The sequence below is a fragment of the Tripterygium wilfordii genome, chromosome 10 (genome assembly GCF_013401445.1).
Source record: "Tripterygium wilfordii isolate XIE 37 chromosome 10, ASM1340144v1, whole genome shotgun sequence".
In the NCBI taxonomy this organism is placed as follows: domain Eukaryota; kingdom Viridiplantae; phylum Streptophyta; class Magnoliopsida; order Celastrales; family Celastraceae; genus Tripterygium; species Tripterygium wilfordii.
In genome coordinates, this window is record NC_052241.1 from 10,940,326 (window position 1) to 10,952,690 (window position 12,365).

The 12,365-nt window shown below is 36.7% G+C and overlaps 3 protein-coding genes across 3 annotated transcripts; 2 read left to right on the forward strand and 1 right to left on the reverse strand.

Moving 5' to 3' along the window:
* Positions 1-666: 666 nt before the first annotated feature.
* LOC120007787 lies at positions 667-3,421 on the reverse strand. The gene is made up of 6 exons (XM_038858240.1): positions 2,999-3,421; positions 2,627-2,741; positions 2,436-2,517; positions 1,791-1,842; positions 1,177-1,276; positions 667-971 (listed from the first exon to the last, which is right to left on the reverse strand). The coding sequence occupies exons 1-5, from the start codon at positions 3,389-3,391 to the stop codon at positions 1,214-1,216; spliced, it is 705 nt and encodes a 234-aa protein (XP_038714168.1). The 5' UTR covers positions 3,392-3,421; the 3' UTR covers positions 667-971; positions 1,177-1,213.
* A 751-nt stretch (positions 3,422-4,172) lies between these two features.
* On the forward strand, positions 4,173-6,464 carry LOC120007124 (pentatricopeptide repeat-containing protein At1g71460, chloroplastic). Its single transcript, XM_038857310.1, has one exon. It carries the CDS (start codon positions 4,198-4,200, stop codon positions 6,271-6,273), a length of 2,076 nt encoding a protein of 691 aa, XP_038713238.1. The 5' UTR covers positions 4,173-4,197; the 3' UTR covers positions 6,274-6,464.
* A 3,037-nt stretch (positions 6,465-9,501) lies between these two features.
* Positions 9,502-10,908, forward strand: LOC120007861 (ethylene-responsive transcription factor ERF021-like). The gene has a single exon (XM_038858329.1). The coding sequence runs from the start codon at positions 9,873-9,875 to the stop codon at positions 10,416-10,418; it is 546 nt and encodes a 181-aa protein (XP_038714257.1). The 5' UTR covers positions 9,502-9,872; the 3' UTR covers positions 10,419-10,908.
* Positions 10,909-12,365: the final 1,457 nt, after the last annotated feature.

The window sequence follows — 12,365 nt, forward strand, 5'->3', positions numbered from 1 at the left end:
CAGTGCAGTTGGACTTTATAATAATTATCCTGCAGTTTATAAGTAAGCCCCTGCATCCATTTTTAGTTTACTTACAGCCTTTCCTTCTGGGGGGGCGGTAGGACAGCTAGGGATATTAAGTAAGTTTCACCAATCCATCTAGTGTGATTTCCTCTCTTGGGAGTTCCATGCCAGTTCTCTTCTCTGCGGTTTGAGTTGCAGAAGTTGTACTGTCAAGTTAAGCGGATTCTCTTTTTTAGTGTTATACCTAGCCGCCTATAAGGAGATAAGCTGAGGATTATAAGATCCGCCTTCCTGATTTCACCTCCTACCTCCTTCGCTTCGGGGCCTTCCACTTGCTTTCCCAAAATAAGAAGGACCTTTCGCCTGGTATACTCCATTGCTTCTGTAATTTTTTTTCTTTCAAGGGCAATATGTATTTGAATGTTGTGACAAGGTCATATATTCTGTTTTTATGTCAGATGTATAGGTTGAGGATGGATGTGGCTTGGAAGTTGCCTAATTGATGGCACTAAATTACAGCTCAATTTCTAGATTTTTTGTTGTTCAATCGTTGATTATTGTATATGGTCGGTCTCCATGGACCATGATCTTGTTTTGTGAGTTTTGACTTCTTTTTTTACATCCCCAATTTTTGATAGGTTTGTTAAAATGGGTGTGAGGAGATTCATAAAGCTTCCCCAGGACCCCAGCAAGGCTGCGGCCTGAACCATCATATTAACTTGTTGATATCAACAAAATTATATGTACTTGAAGAGTAGAGTGGTAAATTTACACAATATCCACCACACTATCTAACCAAAAGAAGATCATATATTCACTTGAAACATGTAAATCTAGATGAGTAGGACAAATGTTGCTTGCAATCTCATTCTTGTTTCTGCGCTCTCCCCACTAATATTCTTGTTTCATTTTCCTTCACAAATTCCAGTTATTTGGCTATGCCATTTCTTTGCCCGGCAATTCCTAATCTGCAGAGGATAAGGCAAAACTGGTTATTTCCAGCCTACGGACAGTATTTTTACAGTACTTGCCAATTCTTTGAAATTCAGCACACACTGTGCTCCATCTTATAGTTACAAATAATTTAGTTGCTATTCATCCTGGAAAATATAACCAAAACGAATGGGAGACATTAAACTAACGCAAAGGGAATAAGCAATCAATATATCTTACCAATTTTGATGGATAGTGTATGGCACAAAGCGATTTCTCATAGCCAGTCTGCTAGCTGTGGAAATTGTTTCAACAACCAGGCAACGCCTCGGATAGCAACCTGTACTCAGAGTCAGAATGGAAGTATAAAGGATCAAAACTATGCATGAGCACAAAAGTAAACAGTCTCAGCCATGTCCAGTATTACATGCTTCATACAGCTCCCAAGAAATGGAAAATAACAAAACAAAATGTGGCTGGCATCTTCAACTGCACAATTTTAATTTCTTTTTATCATAACTTTACATTACCCCCAATTCCTGTATGAAAACTATTGAAAGAATCTCTACCTTTGACTGACTAAGTAATAGATCCAATCCGAATTGCTCTCTTTCAACTAACCAAAGAACAACTTACATTGAAGATCATGATTAATACCATCGAAAGACATTTGAGGCAATCAATAATACTATAAAGTTCTCTAGGAATTTTCAAAATGGAAATAAAAGATTTGAAAAGTGAACTAGCCTAGCCGTTGTTTGTTTCATGTTGTCATACGATAAGGACATGGATAATCATGGCATAACCAAAATAAGAGGTGACTGGAGCAAAGGAGCAAAGGCTAATATACTTACCAAGGCTGTCTCCCCAGGCTTGATTGCAGGTTCAACACTGTCTCGACCATAACTGTTTTTTAAGGACAAATCAGTTTCCCAATGAAACAATCCACGCATTCAACATGATATCAGTCAGCAATAAACATAATTTAAAGAACAAATTTCATTCCTGTATTATTAAAACAACTGTTAACAAACTGGATCTATATGTTACTATTAGAGTACGATAGAAATCTCCTGTTCATGCCAAATGGTAGAGCATAGGTGCTTATCTAAAATGGAGTAATATTATCACACTTCTATATATATGTAACTAAATATCTTCTTAAAAGACTGATAAACAAGAGTCAGTGAAGATTCCAAAATCTATCAATTCTATCTCCAGATGCCCGAGATATTTCTATTTGAACGGGATCTCAATTGAGTAATATTATCATAGCCTAGCATTCACCAATTATTTTCAAGTTCAAATAATTTTGCAATAGGACTGAACCATTTTACTCAGATCATATGTCAAATACTCAATTACTTCTCAAAATGCTCTTCAACATTCAGAACCCTATCAATTACCCATTTTAAGCTTCTGATACTATCAATGAGAATTGCTGAATGCATTTCAACATCCATCAATAAATCTCTTTCAACAAAAAATTGTGCACTTACATTATTTGTCTTCTGCCATTCACAACCTGGAGCCGATAAAAACTGCAACCTTTACTGAAGGGGAAAGGCTTTCCTTTCCATTCTGTTGTTAAATGTATAGTATTAGTTTTCTTTATTTCTTTTTTGCGAAAACTGTAAAAGAACTTCATCAGGGAAATGTAAAATCCTTAACTAGGAAAACAAACTATTACCCAAATGCCATGTGACTCCAACTGCAATGGAGTCCTCAACAGATATATCATCAATAACAAATTGGAGGTCCATGCTGATAGAATCTATAAACTTCTTGAAGAACTCCAGGATAGCCTGCACAGTAATTCTATCTGAAATACTAAGCTTAACCACCAGTTCCCCCCACCCCAAAAAAAAAAGACATTTGTGCATTATATAAACAAAAACAGAGTATTTTCACAAGATCAGCAAACACTTTTTTCGTTGTGGAAACAAATTAAACAAGCAAATATAGTAAGCTAAACTGAGTGTAGACTAATACTATTCACATCGAAGACATTATTGAAAGTTTTTTAGTGGAGCTAAAAATTAGAGAGACAAAGAACAGAAACCTTGCGGCCAACGAAGGGACGAGGAAAGATAAGGTCCTCATAGACGCAGTCTTCGGCGATAAGGTCCTCCACGGAGGCAAGATCATGGCCGTTGATTCCTCCATAGAACCTCCTCACCACGTCCGACGCAGATTCCATTTCGCAACCAATACCTTCTTTACTTGTTGCTGGCGTTGGCGTGGTTGCCGAAGGTGATGCAAAAGTGACCGTCCTATCATTGTCCGATGATGATAATGAAGCACTAGTTATCACGGAGCTCGGTGGGATCCTCGTTATTCTTCTAATTGTGGTTCTGGTGAAATTGGAAGGGCTGCAAGTTCGCTGAGCAGAGCAGAGGATTGGAGGTGTTGTGGAAGAAGGAGGGAGCCTTGATACGGTGGAGGTCATCAACATGGCGGTCGATGATGACGACGACGATATGGCTCTTTAGGCTCAAAGTTGCTCGCTTTTTGAACATATAAATTCTAAAATTTATCCAACCCAACTCTTTTTTTTGGTTAATATTAGATGACATCAGCCTATTAAAAAAATCGTGTCAAACAGAAAATTGATCATTTGATCGATTATTGTCAAATATATATTATTGGAAATTGAAAAAAATTCGATCAAACCGACAATAATCTATTGAACGGTTAGTTAAATTTATGTCCAAAAATCGACAAAAACCAATCATGGACACCCCTATCAAGAAATTGAATGTGTTTCATTTTTGTCATTGAATGTTCAAATATTTCAAATCCCATGTCACTAACTTAAATTTGAAATTTGTTCTATTTTGATAACCTCTGAAAGATTTTTCCATTTTTAATCAATCAATCCACTTATGTAGTAGTCCAAAAATTGACAGGAACGAAAGTGGAAAATTTCGACTTTTAAGTTATCAAAATAGAATAAATTTTGACTTTTAAGTTATTGAATCGGAACTTTAGAACGTTTTAACTTGAGTTACGAAAATAAAATAGGGCCCATTTTTGGTGATGCCATGTTTTATTATTATTAATTATTTTCTTTTTATTTAGATACTAAGTTAAATATTCCTAATAGAGGCCACCCCGGCCCACTACGGCTGGGCTTATCGGAAGTTGGGGGACGGTCAGGCTGACTATTAGGCCCAATAAAACGAGTATCGAATGAATCCGCCTGAATATAATTCTATCTCTCCACGACTAATTTCCCAAGTACAATTTAGAGCAACAGGCATGGAAGGCGCACAGTCGCTATCTATATCTCTATCTCTTCACCTAAATTTCTTCTTCGCTTCAAATCCTCTCAACACCAAGAACCCTCAATTCTTCAGAATCAAAGTTTCAACGCAAACCCCATCAATCGAAAAGTTTTCAAAGAAAACATCATTAGAACCCCACAAAAAACCATCCCAGAAAGTGCGTAAATTCCATGAGAATGATGCATTTCCGTCTTCTTTGCCCCTCCACACAAGGAACCCTCGTGCAATTTACAAGGATATTCAGAGACTCTCTATGCAAAACAAGCTCAAAGAGGCTCTCACAATCATGGACTATGTGGACCAACAAGGGATTCCAGTTAATGCCACCACTTTCTCTTCACTCATCGCCGCTTGCATTCGGGCCAAATCGTTAACCGAAGCTAAGCAGATTCATACCCATATCAGAATCAACGGGCTTGAGAACAACGAGTTCTTGCGGACAAAGCTGGTTCATTTGTACACATCTTGCGGTTCACTTGAGGACGCGCAGAAGGTGTTCGATGAATGCTCCAGTACATGTGTGTATCCATGGAATGCCTTGATTAGAGGCACAGTAATTGCTGGAGGGAGGAGATATCGGGATGTATTATCTACTTATTCGGAAATGCGGGAACAGGGGGTTGAATTGAATGTCTACACATTCTCAAGTGTCATCAAGAGCTTTGCAGGTGCACATGCTTTAAGACAAGGTTTGAAGACTCATGCTCTTCTGGTCAAGAATGGTTTTATGGATAGTTGCATTCTTAGGACTAGTTTGATTGATATGTATTTCAAGTGTGGAAGAATTAAGCTCGGTTGCCGTATGTTTGAAGAAATTGGTGAGAGAGATATTGTTGTGTGGGGAGCAATGATTGCAGGTTTTGCACATAATAGGCGACAAAATGAAGCATTGGATTACATGCGAATGATGATAGATGAGGGGATTTATCCAAATTCAGTTATAGTAACCACCATACTCCCTGTGATTGGTGAAGTGTCAGCGCGTAAACTAGGGCAAGAGGTTCACGCATTTGCGTTGAAGAAAAAACGTTATTTAGAGCAGTTGCCAGTGAATTCTGGATTGATTGATATGTATTGCAAGTGTGGGGATATGGGTTCTGGGAGGCGGGTTTTTTATGGCTCCATGGGAAGGAATGCTGTTTCTTGGACTACTTTGATGTCAGGTTATGTCTCGAATGGGAGGCTTGAACAGGCTCTGAGATCAATAGTTTGGATGCAGCAGGAACGGTTTAGGCCTGATGTTGTCACAGTAGCAACTGTTGTTCCAGTTTGTGGAGAGTTGAGGACTTTGAAGCAAGGGAAGGAGATCCACGCTTATGCTATGAGAAATTGGTTCTTGCCAAATATTTCTATATCTACTTCCCTGATAAAAATGTATTCAAAATGTGGTCTCTTGGGGTACTCTTGTAGATTGTTTGATGGCATGGAGCATAGGAACGTTATCTCTTGGACTGCTATAATTGATTCATATGTAGAAAATGGGCATTCGAATGAAGCCATTGATGTGTTTAGGTCAATGCAACTATCGAAGCACAGGCCAGACTCCGTTACAATGGCAAGGATGTTGAGTATTTGCAGCGAAGTTAAGGCTTTAAAGCTGGGGAAAGAGATTCATGGACATTTATTGAAGAAACGCTTTGAGGCAATCCCATTTGTTTCAGCAGAAGTAGTGAAGATGTATGGGAGTTGCGGACTGATTGACAAGGCAATGTTGGCGTTTAATGAGATTCCCGTTAAGGGTAGCTTGACATGGACTGCCATCATAGAGGCTTATGGATATAATGATATGTTCCAAGAGGCAATTGATCTTTTTGATCAGTTGACATCAGACGGGTTTATTCCAAACCAATTCACTTTTAGTGTGGTTCTATCAATCTGTGATCAAGCTGGATTTTCGGAAGAAGCTTGTCGAATATTCAATTTGATGTCTCGAAGATATAATATAAAGGCGACAGAAGAACATTACTCAAAAATCATCGGGTTGCTCACGCGTTTAAGTCGCATCGACGAGGCTCAAAGATTTATACAAATGAGTTCTGCCTCACCATGACAAAGACTAACATATTTTCTCGTGTCACAGAATCTATCAATATCTCCATGTCTATTCAGTGAATGCTCATTCTAACGAATGTATTTTGTTGTAAGTTGATATAACATAGTGATTTCTATTATATGTCTTGTAAAATGTAATTGAGATTGTAGTGATTCTCTTGATGGAATTGCAAACTAATTTAACGCTAACAGTGATTCATTGGCGGCTGTGCTGCTATAGAGGCCACAACTTTTACTTGGTTCTTCCATCAGTCTCCAATTTTTGTATCGTTGCTTAATCAATCTCGTTTTGCCAATAGTTTATTAAAAGAATATGTATCTCAAGGTTGCAAAGAGTGTAGATTAAGCTGTTGGCTTTCTCGGCCGATAGCTGTCCTCTTTGTGTGATTGCCGCTGCTAAACTTGGTGGGGTCTCTCTGCCCTCCGAGGCTGCTTAAGAACGTTATAATGACTGCAAATATTGTCAGTGTTGGCCTGCTCTTAGAGGTGTCAATCAAACAAGCCGAAGGTCCGTTTGTCAGGAGCTGCCCGGCCCAATAATATCTTCATAGGCTGAGCTGGGCTGGGGTTTTCAGCCCACTAAACCCACCAGAGTTGTGGGCCACCATGTGGGTCATGCCGAGACGGGCCAGCCCATGCTACGCCTGTAATTGACATTGTAATGAATGTCAACTTGTCGTAGACGTAGTTCGATATGGTCCCTACAAAGGAGGCCCAAACTCCAAAGGGAAAGCCTACAAATCCAAGTCAGGAAGTTGAGATTACTAGGGCCCTGAAATTGAAACCGGCCCACTGGACCATTGGGGGGCCATTAGAAAACTTGTGATTGGCTAATTTTTGGTTCAGTTGTATTCAAAACCTTAAATAATTACCATTGGGGCCCATTAGAAAACTTGTGATTGGCAGACTCGCTAATTTGGGTTCAGTTGTATTGAAACCTTAAAAAGGTCGATTATGATTTGTATCTTAGTGTCGACATAAGTGGTCAAAGCAAAGTAATGTCGGTGACTAAAAGGTTTTTGCTCTTGATTCAGTGAATTGACAAATAATGACTAAAAGGTTTTGCGCACACACACTCTTTGTAAAAAGTGTCGGAAGACAACAATTGGTGCATTTTTATTTTCCTCTTCATTTTGATAAAACTCTAATGTTTATACTTCAATATTTGATCTTATAATTGCTCATTTTTTTATGCTTAGTTGTGTTATTTATAGCATGAATTAGTGAATAATTTTTATTCCTCACAACAATAAAACGTTCTTCATTGCAATATTATAATATAACTATATATATATATATATTATATTGAGTAAAATTCCTGTATGAAGAAAATTGACTAAAACGTATAAGAAAATTGACTAATTTTCTTATATATATATATATTTAGGGTTTAGGAAATTGACTAATTTTTCGATAAATTATTGAATGAAGCAAGTGCTGCTGTTCAACGCGGAAAAAAACGTATGCATTTTACAAATTAATGGACGTAAACATACAACATTATAAATGTTTTTAAATCTGAAGCTAGCAGTGAAGTTTAACATGATCCCAGCTGTTCTCAAACCAAATCAACCTTAGTCTACGTAGCTTATGATGGTAAATCCGCTTATATAGTTTTTATTAAACAAGTGTTGGTATTCAAAAGTTGAAAGTTACATTTCGTATTGACAAAAATATTAAGTGCTATTTGTCATGTCATGTCATACGTTGATGTAGTGTATCATGATAAATAGAATGATGAATTCTCAACCACCAATGATTTGGTACCACAATCTATAAATATCAAGTACAACTCCTTGAGATAATATTATTGATAGACATTTATCATGATGTTTAATCTTATAAAGTAACTCAAAACGTTAATATAAATACAAATTAAAAATCAGAACATAAATTACATTTTAACGATAAATTTTAGTCAAGTGTTGTTATTGAACGCATAAAAAAGGGTATGATATGCCTTTCACATATTAATCTAAGTAAACATGGATGAAAGAACTCTAGTATTTCTCAAAATCTACCATTCTCATCCAATGATGGGAAATGAGTCTCGTGAGAAGAAAAACAAATATGTTGTGATATGACACAACTCCTAAATCATTGGATGAGAATTATACATTCGCGGAATTGAAGAGCGCTGGATATCGTAAACATATGATTGGACAAATTATTAATACATGTGTATATTTGAAGCTTAACATGATCCAGCTGTTCTCAAACAAACTCAACCTTAGTCTTCGTACCTTGTGATACTAAATCTCCACTTGTGTGGTATTTATCAAAAGTTGAAAGTTAATGGGTGCATGACGCGTGTAGGACAATCGACACATGAAGAAAATCTAAAATCACTTTTTCAATGAATTAGTCGGTCAATCCATTAATTAACCTAGCTTAGTAAAAAAGATTTCACCTTTCAGTCCTCTATATAATTAAGCAAATAAAGCAATGGTGTAAATTAATCCACCTCTACACACACATACGCCCATAACTAGATCACACTACTACCAATTCTGTACGTTAATTGAAATACAAGTTAAATTATGATTACTTAAGCGATATGCTACACCAAATAAAGATAATTAACTTTCCATAGTAAATTTCAAAACTTCACGCCTTCAATGACTAACCAAATTGTCTTCACATCAAAATTAAATTGAATCTAACCAACATAAATTTGCCTTACTTGATCCCCTTGTATTTCCAATTATGTTAACTATTTGGGTGATAGAATAGTTTGTAAATTTTTTTGGGGTCAAACCCACGGACTCGAGAGCTCCTGAATAAGATTCTCACTAGAAACAATACGTTTGTGGCTGGTCGCATTTTGGGCTTTGTCCAACTTACTTTGTTGGAAAACTTTTGTGTGCGTCATATCGGATGTCTAAAGAGTAAATTTGTATGGTGTCGTCGGTTATAAAACAAAATAATTAAGTTTTATTATGATGAAAAATATGTAGCTATATTAATTTGATTTAGTTGGTTTGTAATTGGTATTGAAATTAATTAAGTTGAATTTGATCAAATTACCCGAGCATAAAACAGAGCATCCGAAAAGTAAACCAGAAAATTTCAATCCTCAACCACTTTTTTTCATTTTCAGCATCTTCTTCTTCTTCACAATGAGATTACGTCAGCTTGACTGCATTAATCCAAATGAAGTATTAATAATTAAGATATTGACATGAAGAAGGATACTCAGTGGGGTCCGAATCTCTCCATTGCCTCTTTTTCCTTCAAACCGCGTCCATAAACAGGAAAGACAAGATTTCTCATTTAATCCAAACAAATCTCTGTCTGTCTTCAGCAATATCATGAATCCAATTAAATAGAATATCCATAAACACTTGTCACTGGTTTGAGTGGGGTACCAACTCCATGAAAACTCACCTTGAAGAAGAACATGCTGCGAAGCATCCATCCCTACCAACATCAGTAGCTCTATCTCCACCTTTCAATGATCATCAATGGACCACTATCCATTCACTTCTATCTCTCTCTCTCTCTATATATACCCCATAACTGGATCACAATACCTCTTACCACACCAACCTCTGAAAGAAATCTCAAATCTCTAGTAGTAATTCCAATTCATTCATCATGGAACCAAACAATACTAATTTTAGTACTGGTGCTGGAGCTTCCGCCTCAAGTTACAGGGGAGTTCGGAAGAGGAAATGGGGCAAGTGGGTTTCCGAAATACGCGAACCGGGTACCAAGACCCGAATTTGGCTAGGATCCTTCGAGACGCCGGAGATGGCGGCGGCAGCCTATGACGTGGCGGCATTTCATTTCAGGGGACACCAAGCGCGCCTTAACTTCCCAGAATTGGTGACCAATAGGGCTCTTCCTACGCCTGCCAGCTCATCCGCGGAGGATATTCGGACGGCGGCACAAGAAGGTGCATTGAGGCTTAGAACCACAGCGTCCGCCACCGCTGTGGGTGGTTCTGAAGGTGCGGTTGCGCCTATGACGGTTAGGCTGTCCCCGAGCCAAATTCAGGCGATTAATGAATCACCATTGGACTCGCCTACAATGTGGATGGGAATGGCAGAGGAGTCTATGGTGTTCTCTAACGGTTATGGCTTTGATGAGAATGAATGGGTTGATATGGAAAATCAAACTGACTCTCTTTGGGATCCTTAATTTTAATTAGGTAATATAGTACTAATTAATTTACGAAACTTTATAGCATATATTGATGTGCATATTTATTTATATTTAAAATATAATATTGACCTATTGAGGATTTCTTAATCAGTAATTTTAAGATTAAAATATTCTGGTTTTTGATAAAAGTTTAAAATCCTAAAGGATATTTGTGTCAGATTGAAATAGGCTAAAAATTTGTTTTCTATTTTTTATCGAGTTTTTTTTTTTTTTTAACACTTATGATAGGAATTTGAGTTATCTCATCTACTTATTGTACGCACAATACTTCATGCGCATCACGTTAGACATATGGAACCCACGAATTCCTATACATTTAACTCAACAGCTCGGAAAACTGAGAAACCAATTGTTAAAATTTGAATCCTTTTTGCTTTTTTTAATGGGCATCTCACTGTTATGCCCAAAGTGTGTGTAATTGTTTGGCTTATTATATTTATTTGTGGCAGTATACAATATTGAGTTAGTTGATCTATATTATATTATAGAAGAGCACAGCCATCATATTTCATTGTTTTGGTTTATTTGTATTGTTTCGATAAGAAGGAGTTCCTGACAAATGAATATTGTCTCTGACTCTCTATAAATGAAATTTAGTCACAGTCCTAACCAACTATAATATTTACTAGTGTTAAAAGAGGAATCTTTCAAGCAACAAAACCAAAAAGGAAAGAGCAATAACACTCAACAAATATAAACACCAATCCAATACTCTCTTTAAAAGAAAAGGAAAAAAAAAAAACCAACACGCAACTACAAATATAAGATGTAATATTTTGTATGGGTCAAAAATCATCTCACTCGTGCACTCAGCCATGCCCATGGCCTATATAGTCGAGCCCAGTGACAAAACGCATTCATAGGTCATTAGGGCCTCAGTCAAAAACAGAAGTCTCCAGTGGCAGTGGCCCAATCCACAACACTATTCTCCTAACTCACAAGTCCATCCAATTACCCTCTTATTCTCCTAATCCATAAGCCCACCAGACTCAGCCCACTACCTTGACCCCAACCCTCCTATTCTCCTAAGTCCTAATTAATTCACTCGCATAGAAAAATTGTGACATTGCATTTTAAAAAATATGAAAACTCGTAAAGAACAATTGTGATAAATATTTATTTTTTTATTGTTTTGAATTATTATTAATGTGTTTTTGTGTTTGCGGTCTATATTCGCATAAGAGTGAACGAATATCACAATGTATGCAATTACGAGGTTGATCCCATAGAGACTAGTTTAATCTAATTATTGTACCTAACTTAGCCATTAATGAGAAAAGGTAAGAGAATGGAAGAATGATCGATGTAAATAAAATAAATACGCAAGGAAGAACAATTCAGATTTTTGTTATCAAGATGAGAGAATGCTAGGGTAATGATTTCACATAACAATCCAATTACAAGTCATGAAGATCAAGCATACAATATCAGTTTCAATTCAGGGGTTGATTATTTCTCAACAAGTTTCATTAAGCAACGAATTAACCTTGTTCGGTCGCAATTGTTAATCCAAAGCTAATGACCCATTAAGATCAAAAGAACTATACAATTGATTAATCCTCTAAATCGTGGTCTAAGCCTTCGACAATTAATCTTTCCAATCTCAATTTCACTAAAACATGTGAATTTTGTTTGTTTCTTAGTCTTAGCAAGATTAATCTGTATGCAAATTTGAATGGTGATCAAGCAATCAAACATACAATAAACTTTTAAGTGCAGAGATTAAAAACAAAAATTAATGAACCAACATTGTATATCAGTAAAATTAAATCAACTTGTAATTGTCATGGTAGGCTACATCACACCCTAACAAAGAGATTTAGCAATTCATGTTACAAGAAGAAAAGAAAACTAAATATGAGAAAACCATGAAATAAGAACAAAAACAAAGAGAAAATATGGAGAGAGAACACAAGAGAATGT